The sequence below is a fragment of the Platalea leucorodia genome (genome assembly GCF_965183815.1).
Source record: "Platalea leucorodia genome assembly, chromosome: 16".
NCBI classification, from domain to species: domain Eukaryota; kingdom Metazoa; phylum Chordata; class Aves; order Pelecaniformes; family Threskiornithidae; genus Platalea; species Platalea leucorodia.
In genome coordinates, this window is record NC_138838.1 from 8,250,419 (window position 1) to 8,278,333 (window position 27,915).

General features: G+C 49.2%; 1 protein-coding gene across 1 annotated transcript in view; it reads left to right on the forward strand.

Annotated features, from left to right (window-relative positions):
* Window positions 1-14,212: 14,212 nt before the first annotated feature.
* RPH3AL (rabphilin 3A like (without C2 domains)) overlaps window positions 14,213-27,915 on the forward strand; it is a 33,235-nt gene continuing 19,532 nt past the window's right edge. The window contains exons 1-6 of the mRNA XM_082328033.1: window positions 14,213-14,237; window positions 14,896-14,943; window positions 15,170-15,281; window positions 16,673-16,816; window positions 18,855-18,984; window positions 23,048-23,134. Coding sequence (XP_082184159.1) covers window positions 15,205-15,281; window positions 16,673-16,816; window positions 18,855-18,984; window positions 23,048-23,134 — 438 coding nt within the window. The 5' untranslated portion in view covers window positions 14,213-14,237; window positions 14,896-14,943; window positions 15,170-15,204. The remainder of the gene's footprint in view (window positions 14,238-14,895; window positions 14,944-15,169; window positions 15,282-16,672; window positions 16,817-18,854; window positions 18,985-23,047; window positions 23,135-27,915) is intronic.

Here is a 27,915-nt window from a genome sequence, read left to right on the forward strand (position 1 = left end):
AAACGCTGTTAGCAAAAATTCATGCATTGCGTCTGAGGCTTTCCTGCTTATTTCATAAAGAGGATGATGAGAGAAGTGCTTGCTGTGCCTTTATGTGCCCGTTAATAAGAAACCAAATCTATAAGAAAATATTAATGGCCTAAAAATCTTATTTTTAAGTGGGAAATATATAGTTATCTGATTGGCTACCATAACAATTCTCACACCTGTAAAACGTATTTATTGAGGCTGTTAATGCATTAATAGCACTATTACACTGGCATCAAGTTCACTGTGCCTGCCTAACTCGATTTAGGCAGGAAATTGATTCTTAATTGTTGGGGACTTTTTTTAAGCTGTTATCCATTAATACAGCAAGCAATGTGATTTTTTTTTTTTTTTTAATAGTACAATTTCTGGAAACTTTCAGGCACCTTTTGTACTAAGATACTGGAAGTGAATGGCTATTCCTTTACATGGAAGATTTCTTGAAATTAACCTCCCCTTTCTGCAGCTATAACAGCAACTCAACCCCACTGATGGGAAGTTAGATCAGTGCCGTGACTCATGCCCCAGGAATGGCGAATATTTAAACAACTATACTGTAGCTCACCAAAAGAAAACCACTAAATATTTACAATATCCCAAATCTTAGGCAGTTTATGAAATTTCCTACTTCTTGACAGATGTCTTATGCCTCCTACTGCTTATGGTGTGTAGTTACATGTACTCAATCTTTTTCTTTTTTGGGGTAGATTTGTAGCTACGTATGAAACTATATGTATAAACAGGCTACAGGTTCACTGAAAGGTTTTGAAGTGCCATAGATGATTTCCTAAAGAAGGTTGTTTTTCCTCTCCATGGCAGTTGTCCTGCAGGATGGAGGGAGAGCCGAGCACCGCATCCTCTGGCCACCAAGGACAGGTGAATCCGAGCTGCCTTCTTGATGGTACGCACGCTTTGGCTGCACATCCCTTCATGTCTGTGCAGCGTCAATTGCACAAACATGCGATGTTGAGCAGTGGTCGCGTACCAGCCTGGTGCACACATGGCTTCGTCCAGTGACCCCCTCCCTCCCCAGGCCTGCCTGGACCCCGCGTGGTGCATTTTGGGGATGGCTGTGGGGAGCACGGTGGCTTGGTGGGGGACGGTGACTTTGCCCACGCCTGCTGTGGCAGCCAGCCCAGCTCACCTGCCCGCACGGTGGTGGTGGTGGTGGCACTCCTGTGCGGCGGCTGCTGCTGCTTCTTTCTTTGTGGTGGCTTCGTGCCGGGGGCCGGGGGGGGACACGGGCAGCCCCTTGCCCCCCGCCGCCTGCCCGTGCCGCTCTCCTGCCTGCAGGGCCCTGCAGCAGGCCTGGCATGGCCCCCCACGGCCGCCCTCGAGCCTGGCAGGGAGCAAGGGAAGGAAGGTCAGCAGCCCTGGCCCAGCCTCCCTCCTTGTCCATGACCCCCCCCCCCCCCCCATCTTCACTCCCCTCAGTGCCTTCCCCCTCCATCTCTCCTTTCCTCAGCACCTTCCCCCTCCATTTCCCCTCAGTGCTTCACCTCCCCTCAGTGCCTTCCCATTCTGTCTCCCTCAGGTTTTGCCCCTCCATCTCCTCTCCCCTCAGCGCCTTCCTCCTCTATCTCCCCTCAGCTTTTCCCCTCAGCGTCTTCCTCCTCCATATCCCCTCAGCTCTTCTCCTCAGGCCTTCCCCCTCCATTTCCCCTCAGGTGTTGCCTTCCATCTCTCCTCCCCTCACTGCTTTCCCTTTCCATCTCCCCTCAGCGCCTTCCCTTCCACCTCACCTTCCCCCTTCACCTCTCCTCCCCTCAGCACCTTCCCCTCCATCTCACCACTGCCTTCCCCCTTCCCTTTCCCCTCCGCTCCCCTCAGCACCCACCCTTCAGCGAGGTCTCCAGGGCAGCCATGCCGCAGCAGCAAGCCTGGGCCTGCCAGCTTGGCAAGGGGCCCGGCGCCATTGCTCTGTGTGAACAACCCTGTCCAGCACGGGTTTCGTCCCCTGCGCCCCTCTGCATGTGTAAGTACTGGGGCTTGCCCGAGGTAATATGGCCACACCAGAAAGTATTGGCTTGTCCGAGTAAGTACAGCCCTGGCAGCAGGTGAAGTATTGCAGGGCTGTGGGGTTTGCAGCACAGTGCTGCTGCAGAGGGAAAAATCAAACCCAAATCCATTGCAGGGAGACCAGCTATCGGGGGCCTTCCCACCCCTTCGTACTACCTCAGCCCTGTAAATGAAGGTGCTGAGGGAAACTCCGCTCTCCCTTCCCTCCCCTCCGCCTTTCCCCACATCAGAGCAGCGAAGGTACATGTGAAACAGATTCTGAGGTGGCAATAGCTCTCCCGAGCGTTTCGGGGCCGGTGCAAGCCTCAGATCTCCTGCCCTTGCTGCTGCGTTGTGGTGGTGAGTGTTTTAACAGCCTCACCAGCGAGGGAGATGAGTGCGTCTCCTTCAGAGGTAAGCCTGGATGAAAAGCATTCGCGGGAACTCTAGCAACAGTTGCTGAAGCAATGCACTGCTTATTTGTCGTCCTCTCCCTGGAAATAACATGAGGTTTAATCCTGGTTTGGTTGTTTTCTCCCCGTCCCTGCCTGCCTCTTTCTTTTTCTCCTTCTGATCTATTTAGATGTGAAATTCGGCAGACGCTCGCGGTTGCATTCAGACAGGTTGTGATGAAATCAGGCTCCCGGGAGGCTGCTCCCACGGCAGATCCCTGAGCTGCAGGCAGCACTTCTCCGACTGCTGCTAATGGTCTGATTTCAAAGTGTCAACAGCAGGGGTTTCGCAGTGATGGTTATTACTAATGCTGTACAGCAGCCAGCAGGTCTCCAAAGCCTGCGTGTGCATGAAAGGGATGGTGACACAGGGCAAAAAGGCAAGGAAAACGGGAACAGCAGTGATGGGATGTAAATAATTCATCCAGACTGAAAAATTAGTATAATATTTTTGGAGAACAGCTGAGGGAAGGGGATTACTTGTAGCTAGTGGTGGTTGTTGTTAATTTTATTATTATAAAACTTGACTTGCCAGCCAAAATTAGAGCCCAGTGGTAGTGGCTGGCCTGAGCTACATACAAAGAAAATCATCTTCCGACAGCTCCTCCCTGGAGTACCAGGACAGGTAGGACCAACATTCACCTGATTAACCTGCCCCTTCTGCTGCTGCAGTTGGCCAGGAGGATGCTGAGTGGTGAGGTGCTCCCCGGCAGCAGATAATTTTATTCTGACGGGGCATCGTCCCCAGGCAACTTCCTTATTCTCTTATTGCTTTCTGTCACTTTTCTCTTTGTCCCCCTTTTCTGTTTAGACTGAGAGTCTCAAACTCTGCCGTGCCCAGCGCAGCCAGACTCCAGTCTCAGTGGATGTTTTACCTGCAATTCACAGTAAAAATACTAAGAACAAACTTTCCACAATCCTCTGAAGGTTTCACTGCGTCTTGGAGGCATATATCTTTTGAAAATAAAAATATCATGAATTCATAAAATAGAAGTCCAATCTGTAAACCCTTGCCAGGAAGGGTAATTGCATTCAAGCAGTAAAGATCTTTATGTGTAAGGGTTGTTAGACTTGTCTTTCAATTTGCTTGAATATTCCTACTGCCCTCTTTAATTTTAGCTTGAGTGTAAAATGAAGTAAAGGTACCGTTGTATTTATTTCCTTTGGTGAGACGGGGTGCTATTATGACCCCCACATTCAGTATAAAATCTGGGTAATGCAACAGGCAGGTGCCTCTGAGAGGAGATTTGTGAACATGCCTTATATCCTGATGGGAAAAATTAGTAATTTTATAAGCAATTATATAGATCTGGTGACACGAGGAAGGAAACTTGCAAACCTTAAATTCAAAGCCCAGCCTAAGCTGGTGTCGGAAGGTGGATCTTCACAGTTGTAGTGTATATGTACGTGTGTATTTTTATCAGGACATCAAAGAAATGCCCAAACCTCAAATATGTAACCCATGGTTGCTGGGTTCTAACTCAACTGGTTTTATGGGCGGGGGGAGTTTCTTGGTGCACTTTTTGACTTCAAATGCAACTATGCTGAGAAATTCCTCTAGATTTCCCTGGGGAACCAGTTTACTCCAAAATGTGCATCATTCTCCTGTGCCACAGATGCACTGAAACTGTGTATAGACCTGCTGCACTGGGCTCCCAGGGAAGTCTTCTTGTGAAATGTTAGAGTTGATGCTGTAGGCTTACTTTGAACAAGGAAAAGAGAATTAGACCTGAGACTTGTTTGCACGAGCAAAAAGAGCAGTGGATCGGAATGGGGAGTTTGTCTTTAAAAGAGGTAAAAAAGCAGCTTAATTTGCTATGAAGCATCCGTATTCTTTAAATGTTTCTTTTGTCTTATATAAACTTGAGCAGGTGTGCTCAATAGGCAAGATTTTTTTTTTTTTTTTTTTGTTCAGATTAGGGACTGAATCATTGACCTTTTTATTGAGGAATGATAATTAGAGGGACAAATACAAATTGAATCACTGAGGGCCAAAAAGTAGAGGATTGCAATCAGAGTAACAGCTTGGAGAAAAATCCTGGCCTTCTCACTGTGAATTGTAAAGCGGCTGGACGGAGCTGGAGTGGTCAGGGCGATGGGAAGGGAGTGCCAGACATCTCTGGCTCTGGCAGCTCCTTGCCAGTTGTCAGCCTGTGTCCCGAGGAAATGGTCTTTCAGAGATAAGCAGCCAGCCAGTTTGGCCTTTGGTTATTCTATGTGTTTAAAATTGCTCATAATTAATACTCTTACTATTATTTGTGTATTAAAACATTAATTGTCCACCTCACATTCTTGTGTCAAATGCTGAACAGACAGATGATGAGAATCCTTACCTGAAGGAACCTGTGATTTAACCAGAAACAACAGCCAAACTGTGGAAAGCAAACTAGCAGTGCAAAGCCTCAGCTCTGATTGCCCGGCAGGACACGGCTGAGAATGGGAGCCCAGACCCTTGCTTGCCAGTCCAGTGTCCAAACTGGGAATCATTTCCTGTAGCACTCCAGGATTGTTACAATTAGGATTGTTTTGCTGTACAATAGGGCTGCTTTTAAGCATCTGTAGTTCTTCCGGAGGACACCTTCATGCCCACGAGTTTATCATCTCTCTCAAAATGGTGGTCTTTATTTTTAATTTCTTGAGAAATGTGCCTGTCCGAGGGTGACACAGGAGGGCTGCTCCCCGGCGTGCAATTATGTGCTGTGCTGAAAAGCGACTGGATCAGCTTGGGGCATCTGTGGTGCAACCATCAGCGTCGCTGATAGCCCTGCAGGAGAAGGTTGCTATCCGTTACAGTCCTTGTTATGTGTATATTTAAAATCCCTGGCAGCTGTGATCTGGTGAATAATTCAGTGAAACCCATAGTTGATAAAAGAGAGATTTTGAAGGGTTCTTTGGGTGGAATTGGAAGTGCCTGCTTTCTGAGAAACGAGTGTATTAAAAATTGACTTCATGCTATCAAGATAAAACTCATATTTAGCCTTTTTAAATTTTTAATGTAATGTCATATTTATTCTCTGTGACTTCCAGCTATCAAGGCCCAGCCTTGCAGTCGGACTCGGAAGCATCTGTGGTTCTGTGGGGATCCCAACGAGCAAATTCAACAGCAGAATGGATACAGGCTCTGAGATGTGTGTCGTTTCCTGCGCCTATTGCTCCTGCCAGTACAGCTGGTTAAATAAGGTAATTTATCTTTTTCCTGAAGTTGGCTGAACCGTGTGCTTAATTTATTTATATTATTGACCGTGTGGAGGACTACCCTGGTGCGAAATGTCATCTTCGAGTGCTTTTTTCCACAGAAACACAGGCTCTGTGTTAATGCAAACACTGCTTCCTCTGATGTATTTTTCAACACTTGCCTGAACCAAAAAGCAAAATATATACTCAGACTTGAACTTGATTTAGGTAAAAGGTGGCTTAGGGTGCCTAAGCTTATCCTGTGAGGTCTTGTGGATGTATGGAAATGAAGGGGCTTGCAGGGCCACTGCGTTCTCAAGAGCAGGCTCTAAACAAGCAGTGAAAGCACAGACTGAGGATTTATTTTCTCTTCCTTTCTCTTTTCCTTTTCTCTTTTTCTCTCCCTCCCTTCCTGTCACATGGAAAATTTACTCACTGCATCCACTGGACGTTTAGACAGTAATGAGCCCTAATTTCTGTGTTCACAGGCTAGTGCAAAGGAATAATTGATTTCCTATGATTTTCTGTTGACTCACGGTATGATCCCAGGCTGTCACCTCCCCAAGTGCTTTGCTCTCCCCTCCCCACCCTCCCTGTGCTGCATGGGACAGTCATTAGCACTTGTACAGCTCTGCAAAGTGCAAAGCCCTGTTCTGGTACGATGAAGCGTGAGGGAGCGGGCTACAAGCAGTTGCTGAAAGCGGAAGAAAAGCCACGCCAGCCCCTTGGTTCCTCACCCACTGCACAATGAGTTGGTCCAAGCAGGTTGCTGGGTTTACCTTGGCACACTGGGTCCACGCCGTACCCCGTTTGCAATCCTTCCTGCAGACCGAGGTTTTACGGACACGGGGAGCCCGTTCACAGCAGTCCCGGGAGGAACAGCTTTACTGTAAAAAAAGTGAGACCAAATTTTGCTGCTGATCCCGGGCAACCTTCTGTAGCTGGTGTCTGTTATTAGGATCGCTCTGCAGATTTGGGCCCTTAATTTTTAAAATTTAGGAGCTCCCTGCAGTTGTCCCGGGCACAGCAGGTCACCTTGCTTTGCTCTTGTTCTGAACTTTTTTTTTCCCCCTGCAAAAATCATTTTTGTTGGTGGGGTTGGTTTTTGCTGTGAGTTTTTGTTTGTTTGTTTCTTAGGGTTGGTTTTTTTTTTTTGCTTCGGGGTTTTGGGGTTGGGTTTTTTGTTGTTTTTTGGTTGTTGGGGGGGTGTTTGGGTGGGTTTGTTTTGGTTTTGGGGGGTTTGGTTTTGGTTTTTCTTTTTGTTTTTTTTTTTTTTTTGCTACCGGCTTTCCTTGTTTGGAGTTTGTTTGTTTGGTTTTCAGTGGGTTTTTATCCTCTTTTGGGGCTCGGGGGCGCGGCCGGCCGGTCCCTGCGCACATCTGCCCGCGAGCCCCACCGGCCGGCCCCGCTCCGAGTCCCGCCGCTCCGGGCCGGGCCTTGGCGGCGGCCGGCGCTGACGGGGCGGGAGCGGCGCCGCCAGGGGGTGCCCGGGCCCGCGGGGGCGCGGAGCGGAGCGGGGCGCGGAGCGGGGCGGGCGGCGCCGCCGGGGCTGGAGGAGGCGGCGGCGGCGGCGCAGGTGCGCTCCGTTTCCGCGTTGTCCCGGGAGCGGGGCGGGGGGCGGCGGCCCGTGGCGGAGCCGGCCGCGAGTTTTGCCGGGGTAGCGAGGCCGGGTGCGAGAGCGGGGCCGGGCCGGAGGGCAGGTGGGTGAGCGGGGAGGACGCGGCGGCGGGGGCTGCTCTCTGCGGGGAGGGCGCACGGGCGCTTCGTGCGGAGTTTCAAGCAGAGTTTCAGGTGTTGGTACGTGCTGGCTGCCTGGACACCTGCAGGGAGACCGCTGTGTCCGGGGCCCGGGGGGTACGGCCCCTTCCCCTGGCGAGCTGGGACAGGGGGGAACGGCTTCTGGGAGGGCCTGGGGCACCCACCACACGCTCCACTGGTGGGAGAGTCTTATCTAAAATGCTGCTGAAAACAGTCCGGAAAAACAGCAAGGTGAACTGCACAAGGCTGAATGTAGGTGGAATTCAGCCTCCTGAAGGTAACTGAACGTAAGTGACAGAGGTGTGGCGGGAAACAAGCCAGCAGCGGGAGGTTGAAAGTGACATGGTCCATTGAAAAAAATGCTCAGCCCCAGTGTGCTTCTGAGAGCTGTTGGGTTTGTGCATGTTGTGTGGTGGGAGCAGCCATGTGCATCTTATGGAGGATGGAGTGTTGTGGTTCTTTTGGGTGGTTCTTTTCACGGGGTGATGGGTGCTGTTGTATGTGCAAGTAAGAATGACATGCTGTGGCCACCCGCAGGGTTTTTAGTCTGCTGCAGCTTGGGTCAGGTACTTCCCAGGGCCTGGTCAAAGTCCATGGCTTTCTTTTTGCTCGTACCAACAATGTTTAGAGTGATAAAGGTCTTGGAGTTACTGCTGGCCGTGCTTGGGTGTCGTTCAAAGGCTTCCTAGGATGCCTAAAACCAATACTAGAGCTTAAGGATGCTGAGAAAGGGTGTTTCATCCTCCAGATGTGATGGCAGGCCTGCGGCTCAGACCCATGCTGGATAGCGAGTTTTTGGTAAGGCCTGGGGTCAGGCTGCTCAGCAGAGTTTCTCTGCCGGCTGTGAACGTGCTTTTCCTGGCTCACTTGAGGTCACCCACGAAACAGGCTGGCATGCAGTTCTCCTGCAAGGGATTCCTTGACAAACGCTGGCCCTTGCTCAGTACTTCCCTGCTATGTCCAGTTCTTTCTAAGAAACTTGATGGTTCTCTGGAGGCTGGGAGGTGCCGATTCCACGCTGCCAACCTCCAGCCACAGAAGGTCTCCTGAGCTTTTTGGCCTATCAGAATAGTGAAATGAGTCTTTTTAATTGGCTGTTTAGATGCTAATTTGCTTCTCTTAGGCCTATGCCAGATCAACCTGCCACAGAATGTGAGTCAGAAAGAGCCTCCTGTCTTCATGAATTATTCACTTTGCACAACGCACCTGCCTGGCTGGGGATCAGAAGGAAATAGGGCCAAAGTCTGATAAATAAAGATACACCTTGGCAGGTGGAATAGTGCTGGCTTTCCTCTCCAGCATCGCAGGGTGCTGGGGAGCCGAAGACTGCTTTGCTTGGGCAAAAACCGGTTCTTTATAGCTTACCATATATCAAGTAGCCACGCTAATAAGTGCCTCTCATTAATACAGGATTGTTGGTACTGTATGTCAGTTTTCCTGTAGAGCTGATTTTATCTTCCCTCTCGTAGGACTGGCATGGACCTCCAGGGCGTTGTATTTAATAAGCTTTTTAACGAGCTCTGTCTTAAAAGGAGTTAGGCTTCTTGCCACTGCTGCTGGGATTGGGAGGCAGCTCTGGTGCATGGGAACCTTCTTTGTTTTCCCCCCAAACCTCATCCCCACTTGCTCCTTTTCCAATTTGGCCTTATGTGATAATGACACTTCTCTCCCTTTCCATGTGCTGAGGCCGATTTGTGTTTACCTTGAGCTGGTCCAAGCAAAATCGAATGCACAGCTCTGAATGAGGTCTTTGCTGTTTCGCTGGTGCTGGTACCGCTTAGATTGAGCCTTCGTGGTGAGACAGACAGATAGAAAGTCTGTCTGATTGGGTTCTTAAGTTGTTGTCCCAAAGCTTGCCAAGGCTTTGTGGTGTTTATTTGGACGTTGTGTTTTCCTTGTCTCTGTTGGCCCAAGCCACAGAGCTGCAAGTCAAGTCTGATCGTATTGGTTTCCTTGTGTTGCTTGGCTCTCCATCTGCTGCTAAGGGTTTGCACTAACAGTGGGGATTTATCACAGTAAGAAACTGCACGAGGCCATTTCCCAGCCGTGCCCCTGTGTGCCGGCCCAGCTCCCCCCCTTCCTGAGAGCGGGCAGCAGGAAGGTGATGAGGATTGCTTGGTGCCGCTGTGCTGGTGCTTCCTCCCTGCTTTGCCCCTATAAAATGTCGATGCTTACAGCAGGCTCCTTTGCCACTGGAGGGGCTGAGAAACTGCTAGATGCAGGTATGAAGGGGCAGTTCGAAGTGGTTTGGGTGTGAGATAAACTTTTCTAAGCCCTGATTCAGGCCAGCACTTGTACAGGCACAGTTGCTCCCCTTCTCTGGCTCTGAGGCTTGGCTGTATTTTGAAAGTCAAGTGTGTGTCTTCTGCTACGCTTCTACAGCCCCAAGGGTTATTCTGTCACTTTAAAACAGTCGTATGCTTTGAAATACAACTGTGGCACTAGGATCTTTAAAACATGAAGGGAAGACTTGCGTCTGGACTAAATAGCCTTTCCCTGCCTGCTTGTACTTGTCTCCCTGCTGTGCGACGAGTGTCTGGGAGGAAAAGGGACTGGCCAGCAGTGGGTGGGAGGCAGAGGCTGGGTTAACCTTATCTATCTCCGCTAGTCATTTATCCTCTGTCATAGCAACAAGAGCAAACACTCACTTAGTTGCTAAGGTTTCCCAGGGATAATGGGGTCTGGTGTGGAGCAGAGAGTAATTACACTGCCTCTTTGAGGGAGCAGCAGCTAAAAGGAAAAACAGGCCAGCACGGTACCTGGTGCAAGCTGGGAGTCCTGGGGGAGGTGATGCCCTCAAAGCAGGCAAGTTAATTACACAGGCACAGCTCGGCTTGGGAATTGGGAACTCGTCTCTGGCCAACTGTTTAATTTTTATTTTTTAAATGAAGTATTTAAAAAAAAAATTGCCTAATTAATTTCCTATAAAAACAAATTAATATAGACACGAGCTGCTTAGCTGAAATAACCAGGCAAATGAAAGCTGACTGGAGAGTGCCTTATGGGCCTGTATAGGACATTTTTGTATTTGCAGGGCTCCGAGGAATTCATGCTTTGTGGGCACCTGTAATCAGCCCAGCTGCAGGAGGGCTCGTGCAGGCTGTGCTTTCGCTGCCGTGAGGAGGTGTTTTCTACTGCAATGACTACCTCAATGTCAACAAGACCCTTCAGTTTTAACTTTGATGTAGTCAAGGTAAAGTCAAAATGTGTTTGAGGTGGAGGAGTGGGGAAGGGACTTGGTGTAGTGAGATGATGCTAAGTGTATATGAGCTGGAAAAGCGAACTGATAAATTCAGGACAGAAAAATGTTAAGGGTGTTAAATACAGAGCTACAGCCTGGCTCAGGGAGTGCATGATCCAGGAATCTCTGGAGGCTGGGAGGGTATTCTGGAAAAGTATTGCTGTGTTGTGCTCTGTTGTTATACTCTTTAAGCATCTGCTCTTGGAGCTGGTCAGATAGCAGGTACCATGCTCACTGGACTTTTGGCATGACTTGCTACAACTGTGCTCTGTTATTAAGGTAAAGATGTGATGTTCACGTTGCTATTCAGCTGAGAAAACTGGCCTTCTTTCACAGAAGAGCCTGAAATTCTTTGAAGAGTGTCATGTCAAAGGGCTGTGTCTGCATACTGCCGTCAGCCAGGGCTAGCTCTGGGACGTGCCAATGTGGCAATGTTCTGCCGTTGCGGCTGCCATTTGTAGTTCGTGCCGAATGTGCTGGTTATTGGAAAGTGGATCAGGAGTACATCCAGAAACACCTCCTGCTGCTGTTCTGCTGCTGCTTTGGGAAAGTGTGTCTGCTCCAGGATCCATGGCCGTGTGGCTTGGTGGGGTGGCATGGAAGGGTGCTTGCCTCTTTCCAGGCTGTGCCTGGAGGATGTGCTGCCCCGCAGCCGGCTGCAGCCCACCTTCCTCCTCCAGGCCAAGAAGTGGGAACTGTCCAGTGGGAAAGATCCTGCTCACTTTGCTGTCTCGTGGTCGCTCTGCAGGGATGTGAGGCCAAGTCACCAGCATGACCCTGCTGCTGTTCCCTTCGCTCAGGCCCCACCCGAAGGTTTCTTCCTCACAGACTGAAGTCATGTTCTTCTGCGGAGTCTAAGTCTCGTTGTGGAGACAGCAGAAGCAGTGCTCTGTCAGAGCTGCAGGCAGAGATGTGCTCGGTTACGCACCTTCTGAAATGCTCCTGGCCCCATGCAAAGGGTTGGCTCTCTGCGGGGTAGCACTCCTTCCTTGCAGTGCTCCCCTTAGCTTCTGTGCCAAGGGCAGCCAGGTGGACTCAGATTTAATGAGGTTTTGTTTCACATGACTTCCTCCATCATAGGAAAGGAACAAACAGGTGGAGGCTTTTTAAAGCAGGTCATAGAGTATTGATAAGAGCTCCCTTTTAATTCTTAATTCAAGTAAAAAGCAGAATCTTGGAGTGGGAAGTTTTCTCTCTGTAACACTAAGTACTTGTGCTTCCCTTTTATTCTGTATGCAGTGTACTTGCAGCAGGCCAAAGAGCTGTGGATTTCTCTTGCTCTCTCGCTGCTAGAGACTGCCTGCTTCTGCCCTTGGTTAGCTTGTTGAGAGGAGCAGAGAATAGGGAGGCATTGGCTCGGTGAGGTAGGTGCTAACTGGAGCATTTTCAAGTCAGCAGTAGAGGTTGACATCAAGAGAGGGCTCTTTCACCACAGCCTACAAAAATGACCCCCCCTGGCTGGTGTGGTTTTACTATCTTAGTGTTTCTGATTAGGCCGATTCCCCCGTACTTCTTGTCCTGTACAGAGATAAGAGGGAGGATGCTTCACGCCTTCCAGATACTGGTACCATTTCTCTGGCATCGTTCCCGTGGCCATGCAAGATATTCTTTTCCATCCAGTCCTGCTAGTGGTCCTGTTTCTGCCCCAGCAGTCTCGCCTGCAGTCCCATGTCATTCTTGTTCCCTTCTCCAAGGTAGTTGTGTCAAACCATACCAGGCTTTTTTCAGAGGCAAAGGTGCAAAGCCACCTGCAATGCCAGTTTACATCAGAGGGAGCAGCAGATACCCGATGCTGCCGAAATAAAATGCTCCTGTAAATATTTTAGGGAATAATCTACTGAAGACTGTTTTGGGCTATGATGGATCTCTAGGCAGTGTTTTGTTTTCCTTCTCTCTTTGCAGATGCTGCTCAGGGAATGGTGGAGAACAGAAAGCGTATGCTGAGTAACAAGAGGCAAAAGAGCATGACGCTGCTTGTTTTTGTTCAGTCATGCTGAGAAAAGTGCACTGTGGTATGAGGCTGGAGAATGTGGTTAGGTCTCTCCTGAGAAAAATGCTTAGCTGATGTGCTCTATTCTGACTTGCCTTCAGCTGTGTTAGAGCAGATAAAGCTCTGCAGAGGAGGGGTGGATGTATTCAGCGCTGCTTTGCACCCTGAAAGCACAGCTGTTGGCAAAGCAAGCTCCTCTGCCCTGGCCGTGGTATGGGGCTCATCTCCAGCTCTAGCTTCTATGCTAAACATCCCACAGCTGCCAAGTGCTGGTCACGTTGGTATGGTGTGTGCATTCAGCCTCGCCAGCGGACATTGAGTGTGTGGGCTGTGCTGTTCTTCAGGTGTGTGTGAGGGAAGAGTATGTGGTATATCTGAAGAGTAATTTAATGTATGCATTTGTGTGTGGGGGTACATGTGCGTATAATCCTGTAACAACACATCATAGGCTTAGAAAATATCTGGAAAATCCCAGGTCAGCCGTTCTGCGTGAAATTGTAGCTTTTCTCTGCTTCTAACCCTGGTCTGGGGGCGGGAGCCTCCGTATTCTTTTGCTGTTAATGCTTGATTGCTCCCTGTGTGTGACCTGCTGTGGGACGTGTGCGGGGACTGCGTTCTCTCCTTGCTTGAGATCGTGAAGAAGGTGAAAAGAGCAGGAGGTGTTCTGGGACAAAATGGAAATGCAAACCCACAGCATGTGTGGCACTGAGCAGGGCGGGGAAAGTAGTTGGTAAATCAAAGATGCCAGGGTTCAGGGATTTCTTCTAGGGATGATCCCTTTCACAAGTGATCACCTTAACTAAGGTAGTAAAGGTTTAAAAAATTGTGTGTGACACTTCTGTCTGTCCTTTCTGTCTCGGCCCTCCTTCTCTGCCAAACCTTTCCTGCAGCCTCCCATCTCCTCCAGGCCTCATTTTGCTGTACAGTCGGACTGTGCTGCTGAGCATTATGCTGAATTGTTAGAGCCTTCAACCTTTTTATACATCTGTCCCCTTGCACGGAAAGAAATCTGTTCTTCGTGTGGAATTCCTTCTCTTCTCTCCTGCCTGTTATAAGCGCTGAATTTTCAGACTCTCTCCAGAAATTGTATGGTCAGAGAGGAGGGAACTGGTTCGTTGTTTGTAACCGTTTTGGCTCTCAGGGCTGACGTGGGGTTTGGCACAAGATAGCTGTCAGTTCTCTAACACAGGTCAATGTTTCTGTGCTGGAGGGTGAGTGTGGCGTGCGTGGCACATGTGAGCTCAGCGTAGGGAGAGAGGGAGATCGATTTGCACAAGCTGCGTGCCTGCCTGTGTAAGAGGGCCAAGGTCGTGCAGCCTGTGATGCCTCCACGCCTGGCACAGAAGCGGAAAGCTCTTGTGTGTCAGCAGTAGATAGCAGGCGTAGGTGCAGCACGCTGAACCGTGGGCACTGCTGGGGTAAGTGTGCTGTGGATTGAGACTGGAACATGTGTTTTCTTGGGAACTACTGCACAGTTGGCAGGTGATATACCTTGCTTGCTATTGTATCTGATTTGTGTTTGCCAAACAGCATTAACCACGTTATCTCTGCCCAGCAGGTATGGTTTCAAAGCTGGCAAGTGTCTGTTTTGGGGAAGGTAAGTATTAATACCTGGAAATTTATGCATTAGGGCTCCTGAGACAGTTGCTTTGCTGGAGAGCAAATCCAGCTGGAGAAAAGCTGGGTACATCAAGACTAGTTTTGCCTCCATGGAAATCTTTTGGCTGTGTCTGTCCCTTGGTGCTTTCTGTTCATCTGAGCTGCTGGTAGGACTCAAAACTGCTTAGCTGCAAAGTCCCTTTTGGGGATGTGTTTGGAAGTTAGCTCTTGCTGCCTTTACTGATCAGATCACAGTGAAATCATCATTGAACACAAGGAAGTGCTGGTATGACCATGGTGGTTACAGTAGGAGATCTGCTGCAAGAGGTGCTGTCTTCAACATCACAGAATGCAAACAAGCTGCTATTGTAGGCTGTAGTTATAAATATCAGGCTATTATGGAGGCAGTTTTAATGAACGAAATGACTTGCCACTATTCATGCTGATTGTCGCGTGGGTTTTTGTTTGTTACCCCATTAAGAGGTTAAAAAAAGGAACTGTAGCTTCTTTGTGTCCTTTCGAGTGGCTTTCTCTGTCAGTACTGCAGTGTTGGGGCTCTAGAGGTGGTGAGGCAGAGATTATTCTTACAAACAACACTTTCCTCTAGTTTGAAATGAAAAATCAGAACTGACAAAGAGTCTCTGGCTTTTTTTCAGAGTACCATAAAATCTAAACTTCCAGCCTTGTCTTCAAGGTATTTGAAGGTATTTATTGGCTTATATTTTATGAGGGTGATGGTATGTTTTTATTGCTGTCTGTGGGTGTCAGTCTGTCTACTTGCACTGTGTGTGACGCCGGCAGATCACTTCTGTTTTGCTTGCTAAAAGAGCGGCCCGTCAGGACAGTTATAAGGCTGTTCCAAGTGCTTCCCTGTGCTTTCTTGAGGGTGGGGTGGCAGCTGTGCTCAATGCTGGTGTTTGCTTCTTACAGGTGTGATCCCTGCCTCTCCTCCCCACCCTGGTACCATGGCTGACACGATTTTTGGCAGTGGGACAGGCCAGTGGGTGTGCCCCAACGACCGGCAGCTGGCACTGCGTGCCAAGTGAGTCCTTGCCACCTCCCTCCTCTCCTTCCAGCCTCAGCTCTGGCCTGAATGGTTTCCTGGTATCTGTGTGGAGCGCTGGCCCATCGGCCGCATCCACAGCCTGGTTGGGAGGCAGGAGTTTGCCTGTCACGCGGACCCCTCTGTTCCCTAGAATTGTGCTGCTTGGGTGCGATGGGAGCCTGCTAAGCTGGGGCTGGGTGCTTGGCTGCTGCCCGGAGCTGCCCACCTGCAGTGGAGTTTGCAGCCCGGCTGGTGTGTGGTGGGAGTCCATCCCACCAGCCCTCCCCTGGCTGAAAGGAAGGGCTTGGAGGCAGGCTCGTATCTCTGCAGCACCCTAAATATCACTGATAGCATCCCCCAGCTGCCAGCTCTCTTTTGTTTTAGGAACTTGTCATTTGATCTCATTTTCCCCTGAAGTTAAATTACTGCATAACCTGAAGACAAAATGGATGGAGATGAGTCAAGCACTAGAATTACATGTGTTTCTTGGATGCTTTCCTTCTCTGGCAGCCAGTACCTTGCCACTGCCACCTCTGCTCTTGTCTGAACCTCTGGGGTCAGCCTGCTGCAGAGTGTTAGAAAATAGGAGGTCACCCTGTGTCCGAGGGGACTGCCTGAGTGTGAACAGTGCACACCACTGCCACTTCTCCAGCCTTCACCTGAAAGCCTCAGTAAAGACAGCTGTGTCTGATAGTGCCCTGCATTCTGCTAGCAGCTGTGACTTTATCCAGTGACCTCTAAACCCCTACTGAATGGTAATTAATTGAGCTGTGAAAGCTCCTGCCTGTCCCCAAGTGAGCTAAGGAGAAGTCAGCTGCTGTATGTGAAGCACAGAGGGAAGTGGCTTGCTAAAGTCCTCGTGCGGGCCTGGGTTAGACCAAGGGAGGAAGTTGCCAAATTTATATTTCCAAGCGTGCCTGGTGATTTGTGTATTTGAACTGAGGACCTTAGAAATGTGTGATCTGGAGGGAGGAGGGTGCAGGTACTCCCTGTGTTCCGGAGTCTGCTGTTAGCATTTGTGGTGTCTGGCACCAGTACCCGTCCCTGCAAGGGTACCCCCAGGATACCCAGCCCTAGGTGCACTAGTTTTCTTTACGGGCAGAGTCAAACAGGAGTGAGGACATGGAGTCGTAAAATACAAACTGGAGCACAAAGGGAAATGAGAGAGCAGGGAGAGACAGTGCAGCACTCAGTGCTGCTGGAGGAGTGACGTGGTGATCTGGTCAGTGAGAAGAGACTCCTGCTTTGGGCGTTAGCCAGGGAACAGACTTCTCTGATGGAAGGCTGACGAAAGCTCTGTGTGCCTGGCAGGTTTGGCCTGTGGGGCAGGTCAGGGGTTTTGTGCTTTCCTTTCACAGCTTAATTCTTCCCTCCACCCCCTCCCGCAGGCTCCAGACGGGCTGGTCGGTGCACACGTTCCAGACTGAGAAGCAGAGGAAGATGCAGGCTCTGAGCCCGCAGGAACTTGAGGTCATTCTGGAAGTCATCCGCAAGGCGGAGAAATTGGACATCATCGAGCAGCAGCGCATTGGGTACAGTCACGTTCATTTGTCCCCTTCCCTCAGAAGGAAAGGTCAGCGCAGATGGAGGGGTGGCTCTCCTGACTGCCTGAGCTCAGCCTCCATCAGTCAGAGCATCCCATAGGTCAGTTATTTTCCCCTCCCATGTTGCTTGTTTGGAGGTGTTGAACATTGGAAAGGATGTGATGTTTTCCTTCTCCCCATATCTCAAGCCTTTCTTGTGACTTCTTTGAGCCTTGGGGCTTGCTGTGGTTGCAGCTACTGACACAGTCCCTGGTAAATGCAGCCTGTGCTAACGCAGCTGCCCCAGTGGCTCTGGAAGAGGCTGGGGAAGCTGCCGAGCTGTGCAGCTGTGCCCACTGCTAGTGGACGGCATGGTTCAGAAACTGCTGCTGGCAGCACAGCTAGGTTTTCCCTTGTCTGTGGCAGCCCCCTGGGATTTTGCCTGGAGCAGTGAATGAGTTTATGTTCTAGTTGGCTGAGCCCTCTGGAAGGGGTTTGCTAGCTTGAATTATTTAATTTATGGGCATCCTTTTGCTGCTTCAGATTTCCATTTCTTTTCAGTCCTGCTGGAGGTCTGGCCTCAGCTGTGTCTGTAGTCATCCTACACTGACTGCCTTTAAAGCTGGGGAGCTGGGCAGTCCTGCAGCATTTCCCAGTGGTGTTTCGTGTTCACGAGACAGGAAACCCCAGTGACTCCCATCCCATGTCCAGCAGGCCCAGCTTCCTGCCCCTGTGCTTCACTCTGTCCCTGTGCTGTGCACATTAGTGAGTGCTAATGAGAACTGATGGTGATGTTTGCATGATATATGGGAGACCCCAGCAGCCCCAGAAGCAGCCAGCGATCCTCAGGGGCCAATCGTTCCTGTGCAGTTGTTGGTATAGCTTGCAGAAAGCGAGAGCCTTGCTGTTCCCATGCTGAAGCATTCTCTGAAATGCCTTCGTTAACTCCGGGGAGTTCTCTTGTGCTGAAGTCAAGGATCATAAATCCAATAATGATGGCTCATCCTGGCTGTGCTGTCTGACCTCATCACCATAGGCAGTACCTCTTTCAAACAGACCTTGCCTTCCTCTCAGTGTGGGGCTTGGTTGATGGGACATTAGCGCTAATGAGAATGGGGTTGCATGGATAGCAGGATTGCGGTTCCTCCCTGAGCCGCATGCACGCGCATGGCTGCGGCTGGTCGCTGCCCCTGATAAATGGCCTGGCTGTTATTGTCCCCATCTACAAATGGATGCCTGAGAATTGCCAAGCAGTGATCTCATGACAGCAGCCTTGCTCTGCATGCTCTCCACATCCTGCATCCTAATTGCTTATCCCGCCTTCCTTCCCTTTCGTAGTCCTGCTGCTATGGACATTGTGCATACATATGTGCTTCCTGTCTTCCAAGCGGGCTGTCGAATGGAGCAGGGAGCAGTTACTGGCATTCCTGTACTGCAGCCGGGCTCATTTTGGTCTGATGGCTTCAGTCTGGCCTTCCTGCTTCTAATGGGATGTGGGCAAGTGTGATATGCCTGCAGTGCTGCTCTCAGGGAGTGTACGTAAGAATGGAGCAGGGCTTGGCAGGTCTAACTCTGCTGCCCTTCCCCGGTGCTGTCTGACTTGCCCTGATCTGAGTACTAAATGCTTGTCTTGCTCTACAGGCAGGAAATCATTGTGCTGAGACTGTGTGGCCCCAGTGACACTGAGCTCCTAAAGGGTGTTGGGACCAAGCACCTCTTGTGAGCTGTCTGTGCTGCACCCACTAGCTGAGTCAGGCCTGTCAGTGGTATTTGCAGTTTTGATTATTCTGGGCTTGGTGAGCATTGGTAGATGGATTTACAGAGGTTTGTATCCCCTGAAGTCCAAGAGCCACTTGATAGGAAACACTGAGTGCAGAGACTGAAGTGAAAGTACCTATGGTCCCAGCAAGGGGCCCAGAACGGCACAGAAGCAGCAAAGGTAGGCTGAGTCTGGAGCACACATCTGCAGGCTTTCGGCATGCCTCAGTACCATGTGCTTCAATTTCCAAGGTGAGTGCTGTGACCTCTGCTCTGCCGTTCCCCGCAGGCGCCTGGTGGAGCGTCTGGAGAACATGAGAAAGAACGCGATGGGCAACGGGCTCTCCCAGTGTCTGCTCTGCAGTGAACTGCTCGGGCTGCTGGGCAGCACGTCGGTCTTTTGTCAGGATTGCAAAAAGGTGGGTTTGGTCACATGGATTCTGCCTGTTCCTAGTAGCAAATCTGTCCAGAAAAGGCCACTAGGCCTCTCGGGAGCTAGATAGCTCTACAGAGTTAACTTATCTTAGCCCCACTTGTCTAGGTCGGTGCTGTCAAACCATCAGGTTTTCTCTTGCACGCTGGTTATCTTATTCCTCAGGATCCTGATGTGCCTAAACTGCACCTGGTGCTGAGGTGGGGTGCCTCAGCCCTCTCTGCACCTCCCACTCTGGGGTTGCAGAGTGGGAGAAGGGACAGGAATGTATGGCCATCAGAGGCAACTCAAAAGGGTCTGTGTGCTTTACTCTTACTTACTGCAAGGTCTGCCCTTAGACCTTCCAGTAACGTGTCTCTTCAGAGGACTCAAATCCATCTTGAAGTTCCAAACCAGTGTAAGGTTTCCAACCCTGAGACATAAATTAGCCTGTGCATCAATGACTGCCCGTGTTTGTATATGTTGTTGGCAGGAGTGCATGGGTGCTGTTTGAAATGCAGCATCAGTTTGCAGGGAGACTGCTGTTCTACCAGTGCCCCAGGGGACGAGTGTTTCTCGTCTAGACTCTGCAGCTAAGGGGTTAATCTGTATTGCTGTGGAGATTATGATCTCCAAGGCAACCACCTTATCCTCCCTCTGCTGGGAGGCTGTTTCTCCTGCACTTGAAGCCCATCTTTCCCTGGGGAGATACCTCTGTAAGTGGCTTTCCCTCAGCGTGTTGCCTGGGGAGAGGTGAGGGTGCCTGCTGGGTGCAGGAGTGTTTCTGACTTGGTGCTGGTAGGGTGGAAGGGAGCAGCCTGTGCTGACTCTGTCCCTGATGGGTACTGGAGCTAAGGAGACATTTGCCCGTGTCACCCACCCTGTCCCGTGGAGCCCACAGGACAGCACTTAGTAAAACCTGCTCCTTTACCATGGAGTGGTGCATGTTAGCACCTCTGTGGTTAAGCAGCCATGCAGACCCCGCTGAAGAACCTTTCGTGCTGGCACTGCTAGAGTTTGTGAGATGCAGTTCTCATGCAGAGCAGGCTGCCGGGTTGGGCCTGCACTGTTCCACAGCTGGCTGCAGCACTGCTGGGCTTAGAGCTCTTGTAAGAGAGGGAAGGGAGGTGGGTGCCCCTTGCAGTCCGAACTGAGGTCCCAGCATCCCTCCATATGTACTCTCTGGGCAGGGAGCTGCTGTGAGCTGTACTGTCTTTGCTGTCAAGTGAGTTTCTCCCCTGGATCCAGTTTGCAGAAGTAGCTTGACTGAGGCAGGGGTTAAGCAGAGGATTGCTTGTAAGGCAGTGACTGGGAAAGTAAACGCAAATCGTTGAATCCCTGGGTCCTAAGCCAAGGGTAAAGTAGCTTTTTAGGAAGGGGTGGGGAAGGAAGCAGCAGTAACGTACTGGGAAGTGAAAGGTCTGGTTTAAACAGGAGCTACAGGGCAGCTCTCTTGGAGAGGAGCACGAGCTCTGTGCGCACATGCCTGTGGAGAATAAAGGGCTGGATGGCAGACAGGAGACGGCTAGCTGTTTCCGGAATTTCGAGCATGCAGAATAACAGGATGTGCTGTATTCTTGCCTTCTTCCCTTGGCGATTCTGCTCTCACCTTGTCCGAAGCCAGCTAGGTCACATTGCCACAGCACTTTCTAACCTCTTTCCTATGAGCCTTGTACACTAATGAGGAGGCAAAAGCTGGCGCAGACACTTCCCTGCCCTGTCCATTTGCAGTTGCGGGTAGTAACCCCTCCAGCTAGTGAGGCTGCATGAGCCTGAGGCTCCGGGAGGGCTCTCACCAGAAAACCCCAGAGAAAGGATGGGTTTTTCTGTGGTTATTCCCTTTTTGTCTGGAGTCTGTTGGACAGTTCAGGAGGATTCATATCCAGGTTGATTTAAGGTGAGACCCTACTTTTCCAGCGTGCATTTTGCAGCTGCTTTCAGCTTGGCTGCACTTTTCAGCTGTGTGCAAGCTCAGAGCAATGCTGGCTCGCTGCCCTGGGCTTCTCCCCTTACTGCTTTTTAATGTTGTTGAGTGAACTCAGAGAACAGTCAGCCCTTCGACAGAGCACACAGAGCGGACTGTTACTTTAAGCTTGTTCCCTCTCGTCCAGGGATATCCATCACTCGTGCAGTGTTGTATGCAATAAGCAATGGCTTGTCAGGGAATTATGGATTTTTAAAGTTCATATTTTTCTTGCTAGCATTGCTCTGTTACTGTCTCATTGCAGCCTGTTTAATTCAATAACAGGGATTGTTGTAATGATGCATCTGCAACATAGCAAAGAACTTACCTTCAGCAAGTCCCTTCTGCTGAATAGAGGTTCCGTATTTCTTGTAGCCTGGTGGATTTTCTAAGTGCTGCTTTCTGTTTTATGAAGAATATTTTTAATATTAGTTTTTATTATCTTAGAAATAAATGCATTATGGCAAGACAAAGATGTATGCAAATCTAGATACGTTAACAACAGCAGTAGTTAGACAAAGCATAATGTGTCATTTACCATGCAGAAGGTGTCAGTATCATCTATAACAGGTGAAGCATAAGTAGGAGAAGAAAGTGCTTTATCTTGTATTTAATGAGGAATGGGGCTGCGTTTAATGTCCTTGATTTTTATGTCGTCTTCTGAGGGGTTGTGAGCGAAGCTCGATTTTCCAGCTAGTCTGCAGAGAAGGGGAGGAGGAAAGCCCTGTTTTATATTGGAACTTTCAAAATTTATGGCTAGGAATAAAATCACTTGGAAGCTTCCACTAGAGGGAGTGTTTGAATGTGCTATACGTATGGGGATTGGGATCTTTGAGGGTATTTAGGACTGAGTTGCTCCCTCAGATTTTGGTTTGAGGTAGGGAGAATTTGGGGGAGTTCAGGTGGTGTCTGCTAATTGCATCTGCAGTCCCTCTTGGCTTGGGTAGCACCATGTTGAGTGTTGATGCACCAGACCCAAGAGGTTGTTCTTATTTCTCTGGGAGGATGAGGGTGAGGACAGGAACTGAGAGATGGAGAGGAGCACCAACCTCTGTGGGGCTGCTGGGGCTGCCTCCTGCTTTCTGTGCAGCATGAGTCAGGGACAGTCTTGCCTCTGGGCTGCGCTGAGCAGAATAGTTGGGTGCGTTTATTCATGCAATGAAGCCATTGCCTCAGGTACCATCGTTCTGCCGCTCTTCTCCAGGCGTGGGCACTGAGGGCTGAGTGAGCCACTGAGACTTTCGTCCCTGTACACAGACCTCCTGGCTCAGAGGAGCAGCCTAGTTAGGGGGATATGTAAAACCTTAGCTGGGGAGATTAAATTCACATGTCTCTCTAAGCAAGGTTTTGCTCTCCAGGGCCCTCTTGTGAATGGCTTTTGCTCTGTGAGGATCAAAGAATTCATCCAATTTCTCATTCAAGCTGTAAGCCAAGCCTGATACACATCAGCTTCATTATATAATATTAGGCGATTCAGGTTGTAAATGGCTTGTAATGCCAGCGGAGACATGAAAGTTCCCTTGTGTAGCAATAGAGGCCGTGCGGCGCTATCAAGCATTCTGCTCAGGAAATGTGCATGTAGGCACGGTTGTGCCCACTTCCTAAGCAGCCACAAATCAATAGCTCCTGAGTGTGTGCTGAAAGGGAGGGGAGGCCATGGGGTTTAAGACTACGTGTGTGAGGGAAGGGAGGATTTCCAGTCTTGCACAAACTCGTGCTTGTTTTGTACTTGGTTACAGCTGCTTTCCATGCCACAGTGATTGGGGTTTAGGATTTAGAGGAATAAAAAAAAATGCTCTAGAAATATGCCTATTGGTCATGGGGTTTGATTTGCCCTGTTCAGTTCTCTTCTCAACATGCAGTCAAGGACTGCACTGTAGATTTGCTTTTGTCTCATGTCCATATAGACCTGAAGCAGTTTCCTGCAATCAGTGGTTCTCCAGGATAAATAAGAAAATTGTGCCATATTTAGGTTTTTAAGGAAAGCAAAACAGAACTGTTGGGACAGATGCTTCTTGACCTTCTCTTTCCCAAGGGCTATATGGCTGTGGGGAGTTGCTAACGCCACCTTTTTTTTTTTTCCTTTTTTTCTCTCTCCTTGTTTCAGAAAGTTTGCACCAAGTGCGGAATAGAAACCTTTGGAACCCAGAAACGTCCCCTTTGGTTGTGCAAGATCTGCAGTGAACAGAGAGAGGTAAATTGCAACTGTGGAGAGATGGGGCTCAGCAGCATCCACTTACCTGCCCCAAGTCTGTGCTGAGTGTGCGTGGGCTCTTCCCTGTGCCTGGGCACTGGGAGGGGAGCTTGGGATGGGTTTTGGGAGGCCAGGCAGTCTCGATGAATACACACAATGGTGACAACTTTGGTTTATGAGGGGGTGGAGGGAAAAAAAAACACACCAGCCCCTGCAGCCTGTATGGCTTTGTGGAATTTTTCTAGCTATGGTGATAAAGAGACTGTTACCTTTTGCTGCTGCACTCTCCCTCCTAGTTCTGTGGCAAATAAACTTGGCTAACACTGGTTCTTTAATACAGCTGGAGAGATCTGTAGCATAGCTGCAATATTTGTCCCTCTAAAAATAACTAGGATTGCAGCTTTTAAGTCTGTTTTCCTCCCTGCCTGCAAAATCCCATAACTTGCCAGCGTGTGAGACTTCTAATGTAGGTCTCTAAATTTTTATATCCTTCATCCTTGACTTTACACTGCAAAAAGTAATGGCGTGCCTCAGTTCTTGTCTGCCAGCCAACATCCACCAACATCAGGGCTCGCTGCTCTACGGTGAAGTGAAGTCAGTGAATTTGTTCTGTGATTACAGAAGGATTTTTGCTTGTTCCCGTCAATTTATTTTGGGCTTTTGCTTGTGGTCCTTGAACATCAATCCAGTGCAGCTATTTCTGACCACTGCAACCAACTGTGAAACCTGGGTGCTGTGCTAAATCAATTTTTGAAGTGTAGTGAGAGCATTTGTGCAGGTGTTTGAGATGCTGAATGTTTTTTATACTAGTTGTGGAAACTTAGCATTGCTTAGATTTTACATAGGAGGGGTTTGTCTTTGTGGGAGCACTTGCAAAGTTCATGTTCAGGTAGGTTGAGGGGTACATGGATGCTGCTGGCCTTTAACTTTTGAGCAGCAGTGTGGGTAGGGCAGGCAGAGAGCATTTCAGCTCCCTGGATATTGCTAATAATTTGATACACTGAATCATCCAGATGTTTTGAATTCCAGATGGAGGTTCCAAAACAGAGAGTGAGGCAGGTCAAGATATTTTCTGTGTCCTGCAGGGAGGTGGGTAGGGGACTAAAATTGACTTTATTTCTTTTTTTTTCTGTTCTTTCTGTATTTTTTTCCCCTCATCCCCCACTGTGTAATTGGTTTGTTTTTCCTATTTCTTATAAAAATAACGAGGAGCTGCCGTCACTGGACAGAGAAGAATATTAACCTGTCCAGTAAGTGTTATGTGCCACTGGTGTGTGAAGGTACAGTAACCTTCAGAGCTTGCTCCCTGTGTGAAACCTGAGATATGGCCGAAGTGCTTCCCTAATGAAAATGGATGGAACTTTCCCTCTTAGACTAACTAAAAAATTAGCCTCATCTTACCTCCCAACCCTAAGCTTCATTTTTTTTTTTTTATTCTTTTTAAGGTCAGTTCAAGTCTGTCTCCTTTCTTGTTTGTGGTGGTGCTGGTGCCCTGACCAGGAGAAGGTTGGAAGGGTCACAGTGTGGACACGCAGTCAGGCATCAAGTCATACATCCCCTCTGTCTTCCCACATGCTCTGCTTTTATTTTGGGGGAAGGCAGGGAAGCATTGAGAATTAGCAGAAGCCTTGAGGCATGTCAGACAGGGCGAGGAAGTTGAGGCAATATCAGAATAAATGCCTGAAAAGTGACTTTGATCAGGTCTTCCCTAAGAGTCTGTGTAAGGAAGAGATGAGACTCTTAGGCCTCAGGCTGACGGCTGGTACTAGTGCAGTCCCTGAAGCTGGTTCAGGTGTCTTGATATTACAGGGCATGCACTAAATTACCAGCTTTCTTTTCAGGGCTTGTGTTCACAACCAGTTCCTTGTTGCTGTCTGTGATCTGGATCTGTCTTGTATGGCCATCTGCTCTGGACCAAACCCATTTGGCCATGCTCTTTGCTGAAGGTTATATTTGCTTTCAATGATGCAGATGGATGTTTGCTTTTTGGGATCAGATATTCTCGTTTCTGTCTAACCTCTGAATCCCCTGCATGGTGAGTAGGTATCAGCCCCATTTTATTTCCTGGGATCTAGGCAGGGAGCTTCAGGAGCCCACCAAAGCACTTTGGGTTGTGTGATGCAGTAACAAGCCAATACCGCCCTTCTCTCCCCTTCTCAATGCACAGCGTGACTGAGCAAGGTTCTTCTTTAGCCCATGCCAACGAAGCACATGCTTAAAGTAGGCTTGTCCCAGGCCACAGAGCTCTGGCAACACCTCCCAAATTGTCAGGCTGTGCTCAGACCCCTAAACGTGGCCAGCTCTAGTGGGTGAGTGTTTCATGCTGGTCTGGAGTGCCCCCCCCAGCAGGCGTGATGAGATGTGGTGTTTCCAAGCTAGGTGATTCCTTCCACATCAGCGCTTTGATCGCCGTCTGTAATTTTCTAAACCACCGCTCAAGCTATTTGGGCATGATATTTATGAAGCTCTGAACTCTGTTAGTGAGAGACAGTCAGGCACTGAAGTGAGAAAGGGAGGTCACTCGGAAACCTGGGTGGACTAAGTGATGTTGGCTGGAGTTAATAAGTGTCACCTGGCTGGGACAAGAGCCTAGGACTATAATTGTCCCCTTTAGCCTCTGCCACACACTGAGTGAGCACCTGAGTCTTGTGGCCCACCAGGATGTCAAGCCAGGATGGTGGGGTTGGACGTTCGCATATACCAGCTAACAGCTAAAGTATGCAGCATTGTTCATACATGCTAAAGCTCTCATCCCTCCATCTTCCTTGTTATTATTTATCCCTGTAGGCTTGATTTAAGCTAGGGTAAGTTTAGTGACATTTGGTAGTTGTCTTCCCCCTTTTGCTGTGTGGACAGAATCTGTGCTGGCTTCAGTTACAATGAAATCATCAGTATGCCTGGGTCAAACTGAAGACCAAAGTAACAAGCTATTGTTTACATTGGTTTTTCAGTTGGAGATGAATGCGTGATGCCCATAGATCCCTTTGGGAATCCCAGCCTCGGCCATTCAGAAGTGTTCTTTGCTGCTTCCTGTTTCCTTCAAAAAACCTCCACTGGGAAGGCTGTGCTGCATGGCAATGAGGAACAGGTCTCTCTGACACTGTCTTATTTCTGGAGAGTGGAGGTGATTAATGGATTCTGCCTGCTGCTAGTGTCCCAATCATCCAGAAGCAAAACGGTGTGTATGGCAGCACTCGAGCTGCCAAGCATGATGTGTACAGGCAGGGTGAGGGTCTCTGAGCTGCCTGAGAGCCACTGGGAGGAAAGTACTGTGTTCTCACACAGCCGGGACCTGACAGAGCCTGGATATTCCTCCTGGCAAAGAGAACATCCCCAAGGACCAGCAGACACCCCTGCATCATAAGTGCATCTCTTCTTCCTGAAATAAGATAGACCTCATCTGCTTTAGGCCAGAACTGGCCCATTTGCAGTGTCTTCTGATGGTGATGGAATTAAAGCAGGTGTGGATTGTGTTTTATCGTTCCTGCAAGCAAGGGTAGAAGCAAAGTCAGTCAAGCTCACATTCACTTTCGAGGGCAAGAATCTCCCTTCCTTATTCCCTCCTCCATGTGCTGCATTGCCTTTCTTGGCTTTGCATCTTGCATTGCCTTTCTGGAGACTGAGTGTGGAGGGCTTATCCTCCTTGGGGCAGTCCTGTTTCTGCATGCGTATGGAGTCCCATGGCACGATCAGGGGCGCTGATCCCTGACTGTAGCAAACGTTGGCCGTGGGTTTGCAGTGAGCCTGTTTGCTAACTTGGCAGTGAAGCAGTGATGCACCCACGGGAATGAGAGTGCAGGGTAGAAAGGGAGAAAGTCCTCCAGCAAAACAGGCTTATTGCAGCGGCTGTCAGAGGAGCAAAACTGCCTGGGAGGAGCTACGATACAGCTGGAATGATTCCCTGCTGCCAGGCCTCTGGCAGAGCACGTGAGCTTGATAACAGCTTGGGCAGCAATACCCATGTTGAATTAGTCGCATGTGGCTGAAGTCTGCCTGTCACCTCCTGGCCTGAAGGGGAAATGGGACCTGCTGTGTTTCGTCAAATCCCTGCTCAGCCATTTAACTCTCTACACAGCCTTGTTTTGACTGATACCACCAGGTTCTGCAAAGCACCTTCCTGAATTACCACTTTATATATATTTTTTTTATATCCATAATTAGCGATGCTATCATCGTAATTAAAATCCTCTTGGAAGCGTTTGTGCACATTTACATTTGAATTGACACATCCAAAATTGTAGCGATAATGAAAACAGTTTAAGTAGGGTGGGGGGAGATAGCTTTTTTTAAACCCCATCGAATACAAAAGAGAGTGTCAGCTATCAGGGACCTGTTAAAGTTTTAATTTGCCCCCTCTGCTTCACTTTCCCTTTAATTTCTTCTCCTTCACTAAATGGCATTTTCATGGCTGGCTGCATTTCTTGGTTTATCACAATAAACCATGCAGAGGAAGAAGATTACTGCAATGGAAGAACAGAGTTGTCTCCTCCCCTTTTGCCCCCAGGGCTTCCCTTTTCACATATACACTCATACCATTTTGAACATTATAAACCAACATAGCGCAGGGTTATTCCTGCCTGGCATGATGATTTTTTGGCAAAATACCACGCTGATGGAGGGGAGTGTTTATTTTGGGTGACTCTGGATTGAATCGAAGCGATGTGCACCTGTTTGCAATTCAAAGAACTCATCAATAGCCTGCCATATTATTTTGGGGGGTGGTAGCAAGTGGTTAGACTCAAAATAGTGTCCTCTAGAATAGAGCCACAGGAAAAAAAGAG